At 38.6% G+C, this 20375-nt stretch overlaps 1 protein-coding gene across 4 annotated transcripts in view; it reads left to right on the top strand.

Moving 5' to 3' along the window:
• The first annotated feature begins 255 nt into the window (after positions 1-255).
• PDLIM3 (PDZ and LIM domain 3) overlaps positions 256-20375 on the top strand; it is a 40664-nt gene continuing 20544 nt past the window's right edge. For 3 of the 4 annotated variants that reach the window (XM_065405072.1, XM_065405069.1, XM_065405071.1), the window contains exons 1-2: positions 256-348; positions 19275-19426. In XM_065405072.1, coding sequence (XP_065261144.1) covers positions 256-348; positions 19275-19426 — 245 coding nt within the window. The remainder of the gene's footprint in view (positions 349-19274; positions 19427-20375) is intronic. The other variant, XM_065405073.1, reaches the window with a different exon arrangement.

The raw sequence follows: 20375 nt of genomic DNA, 5'->3' as shown, positions 1-20375 counted from the left end.
AAGTTGGTACTCCCCCTGTGGGTGGAGGAGACAAGAGACGAGTGACGTCATACAGGAGCAGGGATAAAGTGCTGTTTCTGCAGCTGTGGGATGAGAAAAAACTTCTTAGGCGTATCAAGGATCTGCTGCCCTGTCCAGCAAAGACACTGCTGACAGGATCTTTATTCCTACAGCTCAGCCTTCAGCTCCCTTTACCAAGCTAGGGAAAAAAGAAAAATAATCCAGTAATAGTAGCTATCAGAAAATTGGTGTACAATGCCACAGAACGTCGTTCTCCCAGGACCTGCTCCTTGGGGATTCAGGCTGACAGGAGGGATAGATTTTAACCAGCCTTTGATCATAACCAGGGTATGTGTTCTTTTCCATTTCCCTTTTATTATTTTTAACTTTGTTTTAGTTTTTGCTCTTTGACTTTTCTTGAGTGAAGCAATAAACGAGTGAACTAGCTGCAAGTTGCATTTATTACTGTTGTTCAAATTTAGAGTTGCTGAAAGTTGACAATTTTGAAATGATTTGTGTGTGTGTGAATTTTAAAGAGACTGCTTTATCAGGTAAAAAGGGCTTCATTCGACTCCTGCTCACACCTCCAAAATGAAATTCCAGTGTCGAGGGGACACTGGCAAGGGAAGAGGACAGTGTGATTTCCCAAAGCACCGAGATTTTCACTTTCCAGTTTCGGACCCCCAGGGAGCCAGAGACTAGCCTAAGATACTGACCATATTGCAGCTCTCATCAGTTCCAGTAACTGGCCCATGTGATCCTTGGGAGAGAGGGGGACTTAGCAGCTGTTCCTTGTGGCTGGATGTTTGTACACTAATCTTCATGTCAGCTTGAGTTAAGAAGAGTTTGTAATACAAATCTTTATCTAATTCAAGATCTGTGTATTGTAAGCAAAGGTAGTGGGGCCATGCTCTTACAAAATGTACAGTTCTGTGTTTTCATTTATTTTACATCAGTGATTTATTACAAAGTTATTCTATCATGAACAAGCAAGAAAAAAATCCTATGCATTAACTAGTGGCTTTTAGTGATACTCAATATTAATCTCTTATAGTACTTCACATTTAAAGAGGATTAAGAACACAATCCCTCCTCTTTTTTCTGTATTCTAAGATATTATCCTGAAAACTGGCATTTATTTCAGAGACTGTCACTTAATAACTTCAACACACAAAAATCTATTTTCCATTCTTAAAGCAATAGCAAAACATATTTTCTGTCCATTAGGTAAACTTAGTTTAAGTATATATTGCTGAATAGGGCTTTACGTGACATACATCAAATACCAGAATCAGCATTCTTTATTTTCTGCTGGTTTACAGTACTTGCACATACTGAAAGCATATTTCATTATTCTCTTCCACCTCACTAACATAGTTTTGGAAGTACTGCACTGAGACTCAGAATTTAGACAATATATTAGTGCAGTATTACATAAGTGTCAGAACTTGAAGAATAAATACATCTGATGATGCCATGCAGTAAACGTATGTCAAACAGGAGTTTGTAGAAATGGTAACCACCAAAATTCTACTGTAAATTACCCTAGTATAAATCTGAAGTAACTCCATGTAAGTCGATAGAGTTACTCCACATTTATACCAGCATAACTGAGATCCACTTTTGCTCTTAAAATATAATGCTCTTAATTTGCTTGATGTTATATAAATGTATATGATAAATGTTTGTTATACGTGACATGAAAACTTTGGAGAAAAAAAAACGTTGCGTAAAAAGAGTGAAAAATGTCTAGATGTATTTGGGACTTTCATTGCCTTTTATGGACTTACAAGGGGAAAACAGTTTCCATTATCTCTAATGAAAAATATTTTAGCAGTGTCTGGTTTATATTTCCCCTTTGTTTAGATTAAGTGCAATGAGATTTAAAATTATACTAACAAAAGATAAATTACATTTATTGTAACTTTCTGAGGAATAAATAATTTTGCCATTGACTCATCATCATACCTACAGAGTGCGTTGAGACAAAAAAGCTGCTGGTTTGTAGCAAGATGTCAATGCTCATTAATCATGTGTTTCAAGTTGAAGAACTGTTGATATTATAAAATACATATAGGAAAAAGGAAATGTTTAAAGTTACTACGCTAGAGCTCAGGAATTTTAATGATGGATTTGTTTGATATTAATGACTTTTTCCTGCTAATCAGATTAGATTTTTTTCATATATTTGTTAGTGTCCAATACTGCAAGGTGCTGAGAGTTTCCAGAAAATTAGTGAGCATTCAGACTCTCAGGTGGTGCTCAGCTCCATGCAGGACTAGGTTGAAAAGCAAAGGATATTCACTTAATTTACATAATGAAAATTAACACCTATTTATTCACATTCCAATTAGCATAATGACAAGAAAAAAATATTCCTCAGAAATACTTTTTAAGGATTAAAATAGTAAGCAGTAGGATGGTCACTTAATCGCAGTTAACTCATGTGATTAACTCAAAAAAATTAATTGAGATTTTAAAAATTAATCGCACTGTTAAACAATAGAATTTAATAGAATTATTAATTCAAATTTATTAAATATTTTTGCATGTTTTTCTACATTTTCAAATATATTGATTTCAGTTACAACACAGAATACAAAGTGTATATTGCTCACTTTATATTATTTTTATTACAAATATTTACACTGTAAAAATGATTTAAAAATAGTATTTTTCAATTCAACTCAAACAAGTACTGTAGTGCATTCTCTTTATCGTGAAAATGTAACATAAAAAAGTTTAAAAAAATTGTTCCATAACTGCATTCAAAAACAAAACAGTGTAAAACTTTAGAGCCTACAAGTCCACTCAGTCCTACTTCTTATTTTGCCAATCGCTAAGACAAACAAGTTTGTTTACATTTACGGGAGATACTGCTGCCTGCTTCTTATTTACAATGTCACCTGAAAGTGAGAACAGGCTTTTGCGTGGCACTTTTGTAGCCGGCATTGCAAGGTATTTATGTACCAGATATGCTAAACATTCGTATGCCCCTTCATGCTTCAGCCACCATTCCAGAGGACATGCTTTCACCCTAATGATGCTTGGTAAAAAAATAACGCGTTAATTAAATTTGTGACTGAACTTCTTGGGGGAAAATTGTATGTCTCCCCTTCCGTTTTACCCGCATTCTGCCATATATTTCATGTTATAGCAATCTCGGATGACGACCCAGCACATGTTCATTTTACGAACGCTTTCACTGCAGATTTGACAAAATGCAAAGAAGGTACCAATGTAGGATTTCTAAAAATAGCTACAGCATTCGACTCAAGGTTTATGACTCTGAAGTGCTGTCCAAAATCTGAGAGGGACGAGGTGTGAAGCATGATGTCAGAAGTCTTAAAAGAGCAACACTCCAATGCGGAAACTACAGAACCTGAACCACCACCACCAAAAAAAAAAAAAATTAACCTTCAGCTGGTGGCATCTGATTCAAATGATGAAAATGAACATGTCCACTCTGCTTTGGATCGTTAACATGAAGAACCCATCAGCATGGACGCACGTCCTCTGGAACCATGGTTGAAGCATGAAGGGACATATGAATCTTTAGCACATCTGGCACATAAATATCTTGAGATGCCAGCTAAAACAGTGCCATGTGAACACCTGTTCTCACTTTCAAGTGACATTGTAAACAAGAAGTGGGCAGCATTATTTCCTGCAAATTGTAACCAAACGTGTTTGTCTGAGCAATTCACTGAACAAGTAGTAGGAATGAGTGGACTTGTAGGCTCTAAAGTTTTATATTGTTTTATTTTTTAATCCAGTTTTTTTTTTTACATAATTCTACATTTTTAAGTTCAACTTTCATGATAAAGCGATTGCATTACAGTATTTGTATTAGGTGAACTGAAAAATACTATTTCTTTGTTTTTTACAGTGAAAATATTTGTATTCAAAAATAAAGTGAGCCGTGTACACTTTGTATTGTGTTGTAATTGAAATTGAAAATGTAGAAAACATCCAAAAATATTTAAATAAATGATATTATCTTATTGTTTAACAGCGCGATTAATTGAGCGATTAATCACTATTACATTTTTTAAATTGTTTGACAGCCCTACTAAACAGAAATTGATAGTTTATTGCATCTTTCCAATTATCCTTTTGACTAAAATCCTTAGCCAGATGTAACAGCAGTTGGCTATAATCCTTATTCAATCAGAGAAAATCTTTATTAGTGGTGTAATAGAGTGATGTGTAAGGCTATCAGGGATCATCGTACACCTGTTTAGAGAACAGATGTCAACTCAAAAACCCATGTGTGATTTACCTAACCAAACCACAGTAAGACAATCCTCTTGAGTGTTTCAAGCAAACGTAAAACCACAGAGTATGATATTCAGGAAGGGCTAAGTATAGAAGTTAAATGAATGTGTTTATTAGCAGGACATAAAGACATAAAAAGCAAGAAGCAAAAAATTAATAAGAAAAATGAAAACAATTGCTGAAATTCTTGGGACTTAACTTACCTACATTTATGTTATGTCTATGGAACCATCCAAAGCCCACTGACTGAAGCCAATTAAATTATTTCAATTTGCTTTAGAGTAGGCCTTGAGTGTGCCTGGGAGGAAGGGGGGGAAGAGAGAGAGAGAGAGTGTGTGTGTGTCTGTGTGTTGAGGGAACAGTTGAGATAAAAAGAATAATGCATTCTAAGAATTTAACTCCCTTTAAACAAAAAAATTATGAATAAGTGTAAAAATGATGCTTAAGGGAACAGGAGATACCTTCATCAACTTCAGAGTTTCACAGTCTTAATGTTCTCCTATAGAGCTGTACGGCTCCTCACTATGTATACACACATTACTTCTGTTTCACCTATATACATTTTCTTGTAACATAAATGCAAAGACTGTCTTTTTTATTCTCTTCAAAAGAGGTGGATTCTGAAGTATTCATAATTCAGTGTCCCAAAGCAATTTACAAATCAACAGATAGAATAAATGCACTGCAGAAAGAAAATATTTTTCTCAAAATCATATAATTGAAGAAAATTACCCCACATGAGTAAAGTTGTTACCTCACCCACAAAATGTTTGCATATCTGATATACGTCCCTATTTTCCTCCTCTTTATTTTTTTAATCTGAGAAGGGATTTAGATTCACAGCACACTAGACCAATAAACACACAATACTATGGACCAAGGGGACTAAGAAAGCTAGACACCCAATTCCAATTGAAATTCAGTGGGAAATGAGTTCCTGTCTACTCTGAGCGCCTTTGAAAATCCCAGCCCAGATGTTTAAAACTGGATGCAAGAATTATGCTTCACAAATCCCCCATTTACACATGCAAAATGGGGATTTGTAACCTAAATGCCCTTTGCATGTTCAAATATTGATTAAATAAATAGTTTAGATGGCAGGTTTTGAAAAAATTTGCACACTGTCTGTCAAGGCTGTATCCCCACTTTGAACTTTAGGGTACAAATGTAGGGGCCTGCATGAGGACTTTTAAGCTTAACTACCAGCTTAGTTCTGGTCCGCTGCCACCATTCCCTACCCTGGGAAGCTTTTAGAAACTCTTCACCAATTCCCTGGTGAATACAGATCCAAACTCCTTGGATCTTAAACAAGGAGAAATTGACCCTTCCCCCCTCCTTCCTTTCACCAACTCCTGGTGAATACAGATCCAAACCCCCTTGGATCGTAAAACAAGGAGAAATTGACCCTTCCCCCCTCCTTCCTTTCACCAACTCCTGGTGAAAACAGATCCAAACCCCCTTGGATCTTAAAACAAGGAGAAATCAATCAGGTTCTTAAAAAGAAGGCTTTTAATTAAAGAAAAAGGTAAAAATCATCTCTGTAAAATCAGTATGGAAAATAACTTTACAGGGTAATCAAACTTAAAGAGCTCAAAGGACCCCCCTCTGTCTTAGGTTCAAAGTATAGCAAACAAAGCTAAACACTCTAATAAAAGGTACATTTACAAGTTGAGAAAACAAAGTAAATCTAAGACGCCTTGCCTGGCTTTTACTTACAATTTTGAAATAAGAGAGACTTGTTTAGAAAGATGGGGAGAACCTGGATTGATGTCTGGTCCCTCTCAGTCCCAAGAGCGAACAACCCCTTAAAACAAAGAGCACACACAAAAGCCTTCCCCCCCCCCCCCCCAAGATTTGAAAGTATCTTGTCCCCTTATTGGTCCTCTGGGTCAGGTGTCAGCCAGGTTACCCGAGCTTCTTAACCCTTTACAGGTAAAAGGATTTTGGAGTCTCTGACCAGGAGGGATTTTAGTACTGTACACAGGAGAGCTGTTACCCTTCCCTTTATAGTTATGACACTGTCTTATAGACTTTGATCTCAATGAATAAAAACATTAAGAGTGACATACATTGGGTTTTAGGTTCTGTTACTACAAATCTAGTCTACTGATATATCCAATGTATTGTGCCAGTCATCTACACCAGGCTAAGGTATTTAGGCACTTAACATCCAGTGATTTCAATCCATTTATAAAATCCTGGCCCTCTTAGGCCCTGCAATGCTGAGTGCAACAATTCCTAAATACCTTTCAAAATCATCTGGGCCCTAGATTCTATGGTGATAGGTGCATTGGAAATACCAACAATACATATGTTTGTATACATTAATTATGTGACTATTTCTTTTTTACTTTTTTGGTTTGTTGCTTGTACATATGCTTCAAGGGAAAACTCTTACTTTAGATTAATTTAGTGTTTTCCGCCACTATCACCAGAATTTCCGCTCTAGGAAATTTTTATTTTATTTCATACCTCTTTTACATTTCAAATTTCAACAACAGATTTCCTGTCTTTATATTTTATTACAAAATAATTTCTCCCCTTTGTTGGTTAAATGACTGCTTCTTGGAGCAGCTAGTCCTGGAACCCACAAGAGGAGAGGCAATTCTTGATTTAGTCCTAAGTGGAGCACAGGATCAGGTCCAAGAGGTGAATATAGTTGGACTGCTTAGTAATAGTGACCATAATATAATTAAATTTAACATCCCTGTGGCGGGGAAAACACCACAGCACCCTAACACTGTAGCATTTAATTTCAGAAAGGGGAACTACACAAAAATGAGGAGGTTAGTTAAACAGAAATTAAAAGGTACAGCACCAAAAGTAAAATCCCTGCAAGCTGCATGGAAACTTTTTAAAGACACCATAATAGAGGCTCAACTTAAATGTATACCCCAAATTAAAAAACATAGTAAGAGAACCAAAAAAGAGCCACCGTGGCTAAACAGCAAAGTAAAAGAAGCAGTGAGAGGCAAAAGGGCATCCTTTAAAAAGTGGAAGTTAAATCCTAGTGAGAAAAATAGAAAGGAGCATAAACTCTGGCAAATGAAGTGTAAAAATATAATTAGGAAGGCCAAAAAAGAATTTGAAGAACAGCTAGCCAAAGACTCAAAAAGTAATAGCAAAAACAATGTTAAGTACATCAGAAGCAGGAAGCCTGCTAAACAACCAGTGGGGCCACTGGACGATCAAAATGCTAAAGGAGCACTCAAGGACAATAAGGCCATTGCAGAGAAACTAAATGAATTCTTTGCATTGGTCTTCACAGCTGAGGATGTGAGGGAGATTTCTTTTTAGGTGACGAATCTGAGAAACTGTCCCAGATTGAGGTGTCATTAGAGGAGGTTTGGAACAAACTGATAAACTAAACAGTAATAAGTCACCAGGACCAGACTGTACTCACCCAAGAGTTGTGAAGGAACTCAAATGTGAAATTGCAGGACTACTAACTGTAGTCTGTAACCTATCATTTAAATCAGTTCTGTACCAAATGACTGGAGGATAGCGAATGTGATGCCAATTTTTTAAAAGGGCTGCAGAGGGGACCCTGGCAATTTCAGGCTAATAAGCCTGACTTCAATACCGGGCAAACTGGTTGAAACTATAGTAAAGAACAAAATTGTCAGACACATAGATGAACGTAATTTGTTGGGGAATAGTCAACATGGTTATTGTAAAGGGAAATCATGCCTCACCAATCTACTAGAATTCTTTGAAGGGGTCAACTAGCATGTGGACAAGGGGGATCCAGTGGATATAGTGTATTTAGATTTTCAGAAAGCCTTTGACAAGGTCCCTCACCAAAGGCTATTAAGCAAAGTAAGCAGTCATGGGATAAGAGGGAAAGCCCTCTCATGGATTGGTAACTGGTTAAAAGATAGGAAACAAAGGGTAGGAATAAATGGTCAGTTTTCAGAATGGAAAGTGGTAAAGAGTGGTATCCCCCAGGGGTCTGTAGTAGGTCCAGTCCTGCATGCAGATGCGGTCGCCCCATCTCAAAAAAGATATATTGGAATTGCTAAAGGTTCAGAAAAGGGCAACAAAAATGATTAAGGGTATGGAGTGTCTTCCATATGAGGAGAGATTAATAAGACTGGGACTTTTCAGAATGGAAAAAAGACAACTAAGGGGGAATATGATAGAGGTCTATAAAATCATGACTGGTGTGGAGAAAGTAAATAAGGAAGTGTTATTTACTCCTTCTCATAACACAAGAACTGGGGGTCACCAAATGAAAATAATAGGCAGCAGGTTTAAAACAAACAAAAGGAAGTATTTTTTCACACAACGCACAGTCAACCTGTGGAACTCCTTGCCAGAGGAAGTTGTGAAGGCCCAGACTATAAAAAGGTTCAAAAAAGAACTAGATAAATTCATGGAGGATAGATCCATCAATGGCTATTACCCAGGATGGAGAGGGATGGTGTTCATAGCCTCTGTTTGCTAGAAGCTGGGAATGGGCGACAGGGGATAGATCACTTGATGATTACCTGTTCTGTTCATTCCCTCTGGGGCACCTGGCATTGGCCACTGTTGGAAGACAGATGGACCTTTGGTCTGACCCAGTATGGCCGTTCTTATAAGGCTTCACTCTGCTCTTGCTCATACTCTTGGGGGAGAGAGAGATTTATGTTGGGGGGGCAATAGAGCATCTGACTACTAAAAACCCATTTTTCTAACCCAGAGGATCACACCTAAGGTATCCTTAGCTAGGAATTTAAAGTTGGTTCAGAAATGTAGAAACTCTGTCTTTCCTTCCCCAATCCTGATGCATTTTTCAAATGACTGAGCAGAAAAATGCCACAGTGAAGAACTGCACCTGTGCTGCTACGAACATTAATTTCACATGCTGTGTACTTGACAGTTATCTCTGACAGAGACTGCTATGTGATAGAGAATAGATTTAATGCCTTGGACTTGTTATATCAGAATGGGGAAATGGTCCATTTAATCTGATATCCTTTCTTTAGCAGCAGCCTTTACCTGACGCTTTAGAGGAAGATGAAATATTCCCAAATGCACTAGTTGTTCGTTACTATAATCTGATGGGAGGGGATTCTTTCTTGACCACAACTGGAAGTCAGCTTTTTTGGAGCATGATAATAGCCCTTACATTTTTTTATCCTAACTAGTGTAACCGCAGATTTTATCCTTATTTATGAGCCTAAACAGTTTGAATCTTATTTAGCTAGTGATCTCAATAATATCCTGTGGTTTTGAGTTCCACAGCTTAATAATAAAGTATGTATAAAATATTTCTTGCCATGCATGGAAATGTAGCAGTGTAATACCTGTAGAGACAATACAAGAGACAGTTTCATTAGCATTGACACAGGGGTATTGGTACATTCCACGATTTTAATGGAATCTTTCTTTCTTCAAGAATACAAGACTTTGTTAATCTGTCATTTCCTGGGAAAACGTATTTAAAAAATTACAATCTCAGTTAGCAATTTTATATGTGATGTAATATTTAAGAACTAAGAAAGAGTGCAGTGTTTTTCTGGGCAGTTACAGAATGCTTTCAAATACCACAGAGGCATAAATGTCTTAAGTACTAGACAGTGCAGTAATCTCCCATAAATACACTGCCTGGCAGTGGAAGCTAGGGATATTTGGAAATGGATAGGCAAAAATTACATATAATGGTCTGTTCAGAGCACATTGGAGAGACTATTCTGTATCTGAAGGAATTAATAATTCTGGATCTGATACCACCTGCCTGACGAGTCATCAGTGCTGGCTGCAATGACAGGAAATGGAATTCAGAAGCCAACGATTCTACACTTCATAATTTATTATTATTGTTATTCCAGTAGTGCCCACACTGTGCTAAGGAAGAGGGATTTGTCAAAGGAGAAAGCAGTGGTCTTAAGGATCAGTTCAAGAGGACATTCCATGAAAGAGCTGATAAGGGAAAATTTTCAAAGGGGACTATGAGAGAAGAAGATAAATGAGCAGCCTAGGCAGTGACATGATAAGAGAAGACCAGGTGCAGGAAAGCCTGAATTTTGAAGGGCCTTGAAGGTGAGGACAAGAAGCCTGAGCTTTAGGCAGCAGAAAAATGTTCTTGGGGGGAAGGGAGGGGAGTTAAACAGCAAAAGAAATAATTGGATGGTGTAAGAAAGATATTTCTAAATAAAACATCTGTCTCTGAAATTTTTAAATCTCTATCATGTGTTTGCTTGTGTGTACACACACCACATGTGTACATACACACTTGTGAGAGAAATAGTGAAAGAAATAGTGGAATTCCAAATTTGAGAGATGAAATGGTTCTACCTCCTATTGCGTTCTACAGGCAACTTCAAAAGGACTTAATTCCATGAGGATGAATTGTGCCAGTAATGTACTCACTTTGCTATTTGGTAGTTTGTGTTATATTGTTTTATCGTGCAAGTAAAAAAGTACTCCTGTATCAAAGGTTTAATTGAAATTAAATGGATTTCTAGAAGATAGTAGTTTTATAGACTGGAATTGTATTGGGGAAGGCAAAAGTTATTCCTTTTGAGGAAGGTGTGAGTAATATGCCCATTGCCCTCGGACAGGAAATACTATAGGTGGACAGACAAATTATGCATCTTTATAACCTCTCTCTTGCAGGGTTTTTAATTCCATATTTCCAAATCAGTGGTATGAGATTCTCTTTAGGATAAACTTCCAAAATATGAATTTTTAGACTTGTTTAGAGTAACAGTCCTCCAAGTCATCCTTTTGCTTTAATGTTAAGTCTCTCTCCTTAATCTAAACAAATAGCCTCAAAGTCTAGCTATCAAGCAATAACATCACATTAGAAAGCAAAAACATCAAGAAAGTAGAACAGTTCATCTACCCAGGCACCACCATACTAGCCAATGGAGACCTCAAGAAGGAAGTGACATCAATAATAGGAAAGACATCCACAGCATTCACCAAACTCAACAAGGTATCAAAATCAAGGATATACAGCACCAGAACAAAACTGAGAATTTTCAACTAAAATAATCTTAGTATTAACATATAGCTGCAAAAGCTGGAGATTTACCAAAAAGTGAGACAGAAAACAAGACAACTTCAAAAATCAGTGTCTATAAAAAATTCCTGACACTGAATGGAAAGACTTCAACACCAACAAAGAGATCTGAGAAATCACCAACCAGCAGCTCATCTCCACCAGAATCAGAAGAAATCTCTAAACATATCTGGGGCATGTACACCACATGCCAACATGCAGACTCCTACACAAAGTTGTCAAGTGGAAACCAATTGGTGTGAGAAAACGAGGGCACCTAAGAGAATTCTTAAGGAGAATCCTTAGTAGGGAGGGCAGAACAGCTGTTCTCCACACCATATGAAAGCAATAGCAAATGACTGGGAGGTATGAAGTAGACTAGTGTCTACCTTGTGCACCAACATTGGCACAGGAAGGATGTAATGTAATGTAAAAACAAGTGTTCTAAAGAGGAAGAGGGAAGTCCCACTAAAGATGCCTGGGAATATCATTGAAAAAAATTGCAGAAGATCATCGGAAGCCCAAAGCCATGTACAAGAGAGACATACTGTCAGAGAAAACAAGGCTGAAGGGCTTTATATTCACTTTTGTTGAGAGGAGGGATCTTCCTTCCACAATACTCTTACAGACTAGGGCAGTAGTTCTCAAGCAGGGGTACACAGAGGTCTTCCAGGGGGTACATCAACTCATCTAGATACTTGCCTAGTTTTATAACAGACTACATAAAAAGCATCAGCGAAGTCAATACAAACTAAAATTTCATACAGACAATGACTTGTTTGTACTGCTCTATATACTATACACTGGAAGTTAAGTACAATATTTATATTTCAAATTATTTATTTTATAATTATATGGTAAAAATGAGAAAGTGAGCAATTTTTCAGTAATAGTGTGCTGTGACACTGTATTTTTATGTCTGATTTTGTAAGCAAGTAGTTTTTAAGTGAGGTAAAACTTGGGGGTACACAAGACAAATCAGACTCCTGAAAGGGGTACAGTAGTCTGGAAAGGTTGAGAACCACTGGACTAGGGGATTCAAAAACTGTAGCAAGGGAATTTAATTTTTTACAAGTTATGTATTTGCTTTCCACTTATATTTCCCCACTGGCAACCCCAATACAATTTATCCTTCATCCTGGGATCTCCCCTGTCCCTTGGTCTTTACATGACACTATTCCATCAATTTAGTGCTACCCTAGTAAGAGCCAACAGCTGGGACAGTGTGAAGTTGAGAGACATGGCCAGGCCGCTTCTAAAGAGCTGAAGGGGCAGGTCTAAAGACTCCCAGTCAACAACCCAGATGACACTTGCCCCACCAGCACACACGCAGCTATATCAGCAACTACGTCTGAGCCTCAGGGAGAAGAGATTAATCTGAAGCTTCTCCTTTCCACAAGACCTCCAAAGAATTAATAATAATATTAATATAATATGATGGAGATATCCTATCTCCTAGAACTGGAAGGAACCTTGAAAGGTCATCGAGTCCAGCCCCCTGCCTTCACTAGCAGGACCAAGTACTGATTTTGCCCCACATCCCTAAGTGGTCCCCTCAAGGATTGAACTCACAACCCTGGGTTTAGCAGGCCAATGCTCAAACCACTGAGCTATCCCCCCCAAGAACTAATGAGCTGATCTGCAGAGAGCAAGAATCCCTATAGACAGGGCCGGCTCCAGGTTTTTTACCGCCCCAAGCAAAAAAAAAAAAAAAGCCAGAGTGCCGCCCCTTGAAAAGTGCCGCCCTAAGCACATGCTTGGAATGCTGGTGCCTAGAGCCGGCCATGCCTGTAGAGCACTGGCTGTTCAGCCAGGTAGGATTCTACCATATCAAAGGGAGAGGAAACACTGGAATCTGCTTAAAAGCGTGCTATTGTGCACTAAATTTAAAACCTTGGGCTAGTAAAAGAATACAAAGTTTTGTTACGACTGTTTTGTCAGATATTTTGCTCCCCTCGTAATTGCAAGATTCTCAAAGGTATTAGGTGCCTAACTCCTACTGATTTGAAAACTTTCAGAATCTGGGCCTTTGCTCTTGTCCTTTCCTCAGATTTAAGAATCTGTGATCATTCTATCACAATCATGCCTCACCCCAAGACAAATGTATTAACACCCTTTACAGACCTATCAGTTTAACTCATTTACAGGGCTGGCTGTAAATAGTGTTATACCTGAAAACAGCTGATGGTGCATTTTGTATGGAGACATTTTCAAATGTACTGAATTAGGAGCACTTTCTTTCATTTATTTATTTAAAGCTTAAATTTAAAGCTCTTATTAGAGTGAGAAACTAGAATCACTTTGGTACTTATTCATTTATTTTATTAATTATTATTCATACTGTGGTAGTGCCCATAGGCCACAACCAAGTTGGACCCCTTTGTATGAGGTGCTGTACAAATATATAATAAATGAATGCTCTTAATGTGGGCAAGTTTTCTAACACAGGGCTAAATTGTGGTAGTTAAGCATTACCCTGTGTCACCCTAACAGAATTTCTAGAAAACACTGTGTTTCAGGTCGGAACAATGTCTCTGTATCTTTGCAGAGAACAGTCGCTTTTAGTCACTAGAGAAACTCTTGATTGGCTACCACAGGTTTTAAAGCGTGTTTCCTTTACCATGAAAGAAACCATGTCAAAATACTGTTGGGAATGTTATGAACAAGTCTGATGTATGAACATGTCCTCCATTTAAGATTGTTGTAAGAGACAGTCAAGGGACCACACTGAAAATAAAGCCTAATAGAGTCTGCCCAGAAACTAGCACCATGTGGGCAAGGGGATCACATTCATACAGGTGCATGGCAGTATGAAACACACAGAAACTGAGAACAGACAAGAACTAGGAATGGGGGGAGAGTGGGGAGAAACCCAAGAAGGAGGCTGTAAGCACATGAGATCATGGAAAAAAAAAAAAAATCTTTTGGATCTTGTGTTGACTGAAGAGGCAGTAAGGTAAGAAACTGCTCTTTTTGTTCTTGATTCCTTCTGCATTCACAGTCACAAGACTTTGTACGTTCTTTGTAAATAAGCAAAATTGCATCAGACAAATAGCCAACTATCACCAATTTCTACTCCCAACTGGAGCAACCTACTAGACACTGAATTTTTAGCAAGCAGCTCAGGCCAAAAAGTGGCAACACTGGTGTCATCAGTGTGATCCAGTTTCCAAGTAGAGAGATTGTGAGCTGGTGGTATTCCTGTTGAACCAAGATGCAACAAATAATTGAGGTTCTTGCAGAAATAAAAAATGGCCAGCAGGATTTAAAACAAGACCTCAAATAGGAGCTGGAGACTTCGCAAAAGTAATTAAGACAAGACCTAAAACAAGATCTAAAACAAGAGCTGGAGGTTTCCCAGAAAGGGCTCAGAGAGAACTTGCACGTTGAGATGAGTTTGTTGTATGGAGCTGCAACTAAAAAACACTTGGACAGACTGGGAAACCCAGTGGCAACATACCCGGGCTAGAATAGTAAAACAGATTGATGAGGTGAACAACAATCTGATTAAAGTTCTTCCATGAAGCAGTGGGAACCAAACAGACTTTGGCCAATTTGGAACTTGCTGAGATGAGTTGCAGCATGGACTTGAGTTGAAAAATTCAGGTCCAGAAGGAAATCAAAGGGTCACAGACCACAGTGGAAGATAGCTGTCTGGATGAGGAACTGAGCCAGCCGGAGGACTAGGATAATACCAGACATTTACAACAATTTTCTGCCCCATTTGTAACCCACCGAGGCTCAGAGGGGACAAGTCGGTTTGTCCCAGCTCAAATAATGAAAAAACTTCCTGGCAGAGGCGACGCATGGAAGGGCATGCGGGGTCACATGCCCTTCCCCCCCCCCCCCCCAGATTTGCTGGTTGGCTTATACAGAGCATGCTCACATGGACTGAGCATGCTCAGTAACACTGCTGAAGCTGGCTGCCCTCACTCTGCCGCCCTCCCTCCCCCACTATCAGCAAGCACTGGTCGTCGCTGCTGGGAGGCTCATTTGGCTCAGTTCAACATTATAGCTCAAATGAATGGCTGGGAGGAAAGACAGAAAGGGGGATTACTATCAGTCAACTTGGGTGGGGCCAGCTCTAATTGTGCTACAGAACTTACCCACAGAAAAAAAAAAACTGAATTAGCCAGACCTGGTACAAGCCCTTGACATGCAGTTTGGAGTTAGCCATCAATCTGATCTGGCCCAGGTACAGCTAAGAGGCTATAGCTAGAAGTAAAAGGAAAGAAGAAATCCCATGTGAGCTGGCAGAGAACCTCCAAAGACTTATGTTCTGAGCATCGCCAGATACCATCAAGGCTCTCAATGTTAAACTGGCAATGGACCAATTTATAAATGCTTGGCTGGACTTGGACTTGCAGATCAAAATCAGCAAAAGGAATCCAATTTTCCACAGAACTTGAATCTTTTCTTGTAACAGTGTCCAGAAGATAATGTAGATAATTGTAGTCAGTGCAAAAATTAAAGGAAACAGTTCAGTTAAACGTTGGTACTGTGACAAAATTGGCCACAGAAAGGATTGTTATCAATATAAGATAGGCCAAGAGAGACTCTTGAAAGTGTCTAGTGAAAGCCCCTTCCCCAGTTCAGGAAATGAAGGAACACCAACCTGAAGGGACGAGGTTAGGGGAGATACAAGGACCAACCCCACAGATTTTGTTTAGAGCTTGGCAGTCAAACAACAATAATAGGAGTATGGCTACACCACAGAAACATTAACCCAGGAACCAAACCCTGTAATAAACCCCATTGCCTACTATGTCCCCATGCCTACTCTAGTGACACCATCAGAGGACCCAATCACACCAGCCACACCATCAGGGGCTCATTCACCTGCACATCTACTAATGTGATATATGCCATCATGTGCCAACAATGCCCCTCTGCCATGTACATTGGCCACACCGGACAGTCTCTACGTAAAAGGATAAATGGACACAAATCAGACATCAGGTATGGTAACATACAAAAGCCAGTAGGAGAACACTTCAATCGCCCTGGACATTCAATAACAGATTTAAAAGTAGCCATTCTTCAACAAAAAACACTTCAAAAACAGACTTCAAAGAGAAACTGCACAGCTACAATTCATTTTCAAACTTAACACCATTAATCTGGGCTTGAATAGGGACTGGCTGGTTCACTACAAAAGCAATTTTCCCTCTCTTGGTATTGACACCTCCTCATCAATTATTGGGAGTGGACCACATCCACCCTGACTGAATTGGCCTTGTCAACACTGGTTCTCCACTTGTAAGGTAACTCCCTTTTCTTCATGTTCCAATATATTTATGCCTGTATCTCTAATTTTCACTCATGCATCTGAAGAAGTGGGGTTTTTACCCACGAAAGCTTATGCCCAAATAAATCTGTTAGTCTTTAAGGTGCCACCAGACTCCTCGTTGTTTTTGTGGATACTAACACAGCTATCTCTCTGATACTTGGCTATTAACTGTGTAATCAATGTCAGGAAAGGTGTCTTACAAATTCAATCTGTGAAATTCCCTTTAAAGATACGGCCCAGGTGGGATAAATTATTTGTAGGTAATTGGTTTGCAGTGGGAAAATTGTCCTGCCCCTGGGGGCATTATAACAGCTACATGCTTTGGTAGCTTTCCAACAAAGGAAAGATAGAGAGTGGCTGAAATCTGTTTTGAGACCCAGGGTCTCAGGGCAATCTTAGCTGCTAAAGCTCTTGTGAACCTGAAATAAAAACTGATCCCATTTGTTTGCTGAATGTTTCTGACAAGCAGCAAATAGAAAAAAAGGGAAAGTGATCAGCACACTGAAAAAGGCTTTTGTGATTGTTCCTGTCTTGGCCTATCCATGTTTCAAATCCCCTTTCATAGTGGACACAGAGGCTAGTTCTTACAGTTTGATGGACAGAACTTCAGCTTGCCTGCCTGACCACCTCCCCCCCAAATCTGAGAATGTAGCTGTGGAAGTTGAGGCTAGAAAAGTTGTTACAGAGATGAATTCCCCATTCAGATAGAACAGGCAGGGTCTGCTTCAGCCAGCAAGTTCAGCAGAAACAATAGGCATTCCTCAGGGGCTGACTGAAAGGTGATATGAAACTATCCTGACAGAAAGATACTGTAGAAATGTAAATAGTTAAGCTTGTATCAGTAGCAATATGTTAAATTATTTCTTTCTGTTTAGGGTGGGGTTATTGGGTATCGTCATTTTAGGCCTCATTGGGATGACAGACAAGGCTGAGGTGAGTGGGGGGATTTTATTGTAGGTGAAACCTTATTATGGGCTGAGTTAAAAATTCATTCAAACTGATGTATGAACAAGTCCTCCATTTAAGATAGTGTAAAAGACAATTAAGGGGCCACAACTAAAACAAAGCCTAAGAAAGTCTGCCCAGAAACTAGCACTATGTGGGCGAAGGGTTCAACTGGGTATTGTGACCAGGTGTGTGTAAGGGTGTGAAAATACACAGAAACAGAGGCCAGACAACAAGGGAGAGAGGAGGAGAGGCAAGAAAGCCAAGCAGAAGCCTGTAAGCACAATAGGCATGTCTAGACTGCAGCAGCAAGTCTCAGAGCCCGGGGCAACTGACTTGGGCTCGCACTACAGGGCTAAAAATAGCAGTGTGGACATTCTTGTTCAGGCTGGAGCCCGGGCTCTGAAACCCAGTGAGGGTGGTGGGTATCAGAGCCCAGGCTCCAGTCTGAGCAGGAACAACTTCAGAGCTATTTTTAGCCCTGCAGCATGAGCCTGAGTCAGTTGACCCAGGCTCTGAAACTCGCTGCCATGGTTGGTTTTTTTTTTGTTTGTTTTCACGGTAGATGTACCCAGTGTGATCCTGGAAAAAAACTAGAGAGTGAGTTTTTGGGTCTGTTTTTTGCTAAAGAGTCTTGGGGACTGTAAGCTAAAAAATGCTCCGTTTGTTCTTGGTTCCTTCTGCATTGAGAGACACAGGATTTTGTACATTCCTTGCAAATAAACAAGATTGCATCAAAGAAAATACCAGACTCCATCAATTTCTACTTCCACCTGGAACATCCCGGGGGACCCAAACTTTGACTAGCTGCTCAGGTTGAAAAGGGCCAATACAAGCAACAGGAGGAACAAATTGCTCTTCTCCCATTAAAAGCTGTTTTTTCTCTTTCCCAGCAGTTGAGAATGATCTTTTGGTAAGGATAGAGGGGTAGCTCTGCTTCAACCTCAATGATGGTCAGTGTCTAAAAGGTACAATCTGGTCCTCCAAAGGCTGTGAATTAACAAATCTGTTGAGATGAAATGCTGGTTTGGTGTAAAATGGCTTATCTGGTTGGATTTTAAATGTCACCATAATATTTTTCTTGTAAAGTAGAGGGCCTGTATAGAAATATAGCGTCAATTTAGAAGTGTGTAAAATCTCATATTCACAGGCAAGGATGACATCCAGAATTTGTGAGGGATGGCCTTTTTTAGGTCATAATTATAGCTGCCAGCCTTTCCTGTTTGCAAATATTCTGTCTGGATTTATATTTTATTAGATTAATAAATATTTAAACCATTTTACACAGAAAAAGCATTGTAAAAAGCAAAGAAAAATATAACAGCTAGATAAAAAAAAATAAAGGAAAAACAAAGGGGATGCAGAGGAAAATAGATAAAACCTGAAAGAGTTTCTACATGCAGCTGGATTTTTTTAGGAAATGTGTATTTAAAAAAACCTTTTCTTATTTTCTTTTCAAAACCACACGGTGACAGCATAGCTGTAAAGACAACAGGTAGAATTAATTAGGAGAAGTGAACAATTAGAGACAAAGTGTGCACTCAATTTTTTTGCTTGTTTCTGAGAAAGCATAGATATTCTTGCTGTAATTTTTGTTTTTAACATTGGGATTACATTACATTTTAGTCTCAAACCTGGTAAAATATTAGAAAATACACAGAGTATTCAAAAAGTGAAAATTAATATTACTGTTATTTAGAGAGATTCACAGATGTGCTTTAATTTAAAAAATTAGTAAAAAATAAATTATATTTTTCTTATATCTTTTAGATTACTCCAGGAAGTAAGGCTTCAGCAGCCAATTTAAGTCCTGGTGATGTCATTCTAGCTATTGATGGCTATGGTACAGAGAACATGACTCATAACGATGCACAGGAGAGAATTAAAGCAGCATCACATCAACTTTGTCTCAAAATTGAGAGGTATTTCATTATATGTACGGACCACAACATCATATTTACTTTTGGAGGAGACATTAAGAAACTGAGGTCTTTTTTCCTCTTATCCGATGACTGTCTAGGTAGACATTACATATTCCATGGATCCTTTCAAAAAGAATAAGGAATGATCTAATTGATAGTATTCCATTTCTTAATTAAACAGATACCAGCATCTAAGATTCTGTGTATGATATTTCTGAATTCATAAGGGTTTTTACACTTTCTGTCCATTGACTTAAATGGGCTTTGGATCATGTCTATAAATCCTGCACTATCAGTATTATTTTTGTAGCACCACTAATGTGCATGGAACTTTACAGACATACAGGAGACCAGGGGTCCAATTTGCAAGGTGCTGACCATCTCTTCTTCAATGGGAACAGCATCTCACAGGATCAGGCCATTACAATCTAGGGCCCTAATTCTGCAAACACTTATGCACATACTTAACATTATTAACATGAGTAGTACCATTCACATCAACGGGGCTACAGATGGTTGTAAAGTTAAACACATGCAAAACCAGTTGCAGGATCATGGCTTAAAGCCTCAATTCAGAAAAGCATCCCTATTGAGGATGGCATTTAAGCATTTGTTTACCTTTAAAGTTTGAAGTCAACATGAACTTAAGCACATATTTATAAGTTAAGTGTTTTCCTGAATCAAGGTCTAAATTAAATAGATAGCATAATAACAAATGACTCATTCCTTTAGGCAATGCTTTGGGATCACAAGAGTGCAAGGTGCTTCATAAAATTATGTTTTCTGGGCCTGAATCTGCAGCTGTAGTTCTCACAACATTTCTACTAAGGTTGATGAAAATTCTGTGCATGGGGCAGCTGTAAACTCAGTCCATAATTTATCAGTGTTTTAAATATATGAGCCACAGATGAAAATTTAACTCAGTCATTAAATTGCCACAGAGATAACT

The sequence above is a fragment of the Emys orbicularis genome, chromosome 5 (assembly GCF_028017835.1).
Source record: "Emys orbicularis isolate rEmyOrb1 chromosome 5, rEmyOrb1.hap1, whole genome shotgun sequence".
Taxonomy (NCBI): Eukaryota; Metazoa; Chordata; order Testudines; family Emydidae; genus Emys; species Emys orbicularis.
The sequence above is the reverse complement of the archived record's forward strand: the minus strand, read 5'-3'. Positions and strand labels throughout refer to the sequence as shown.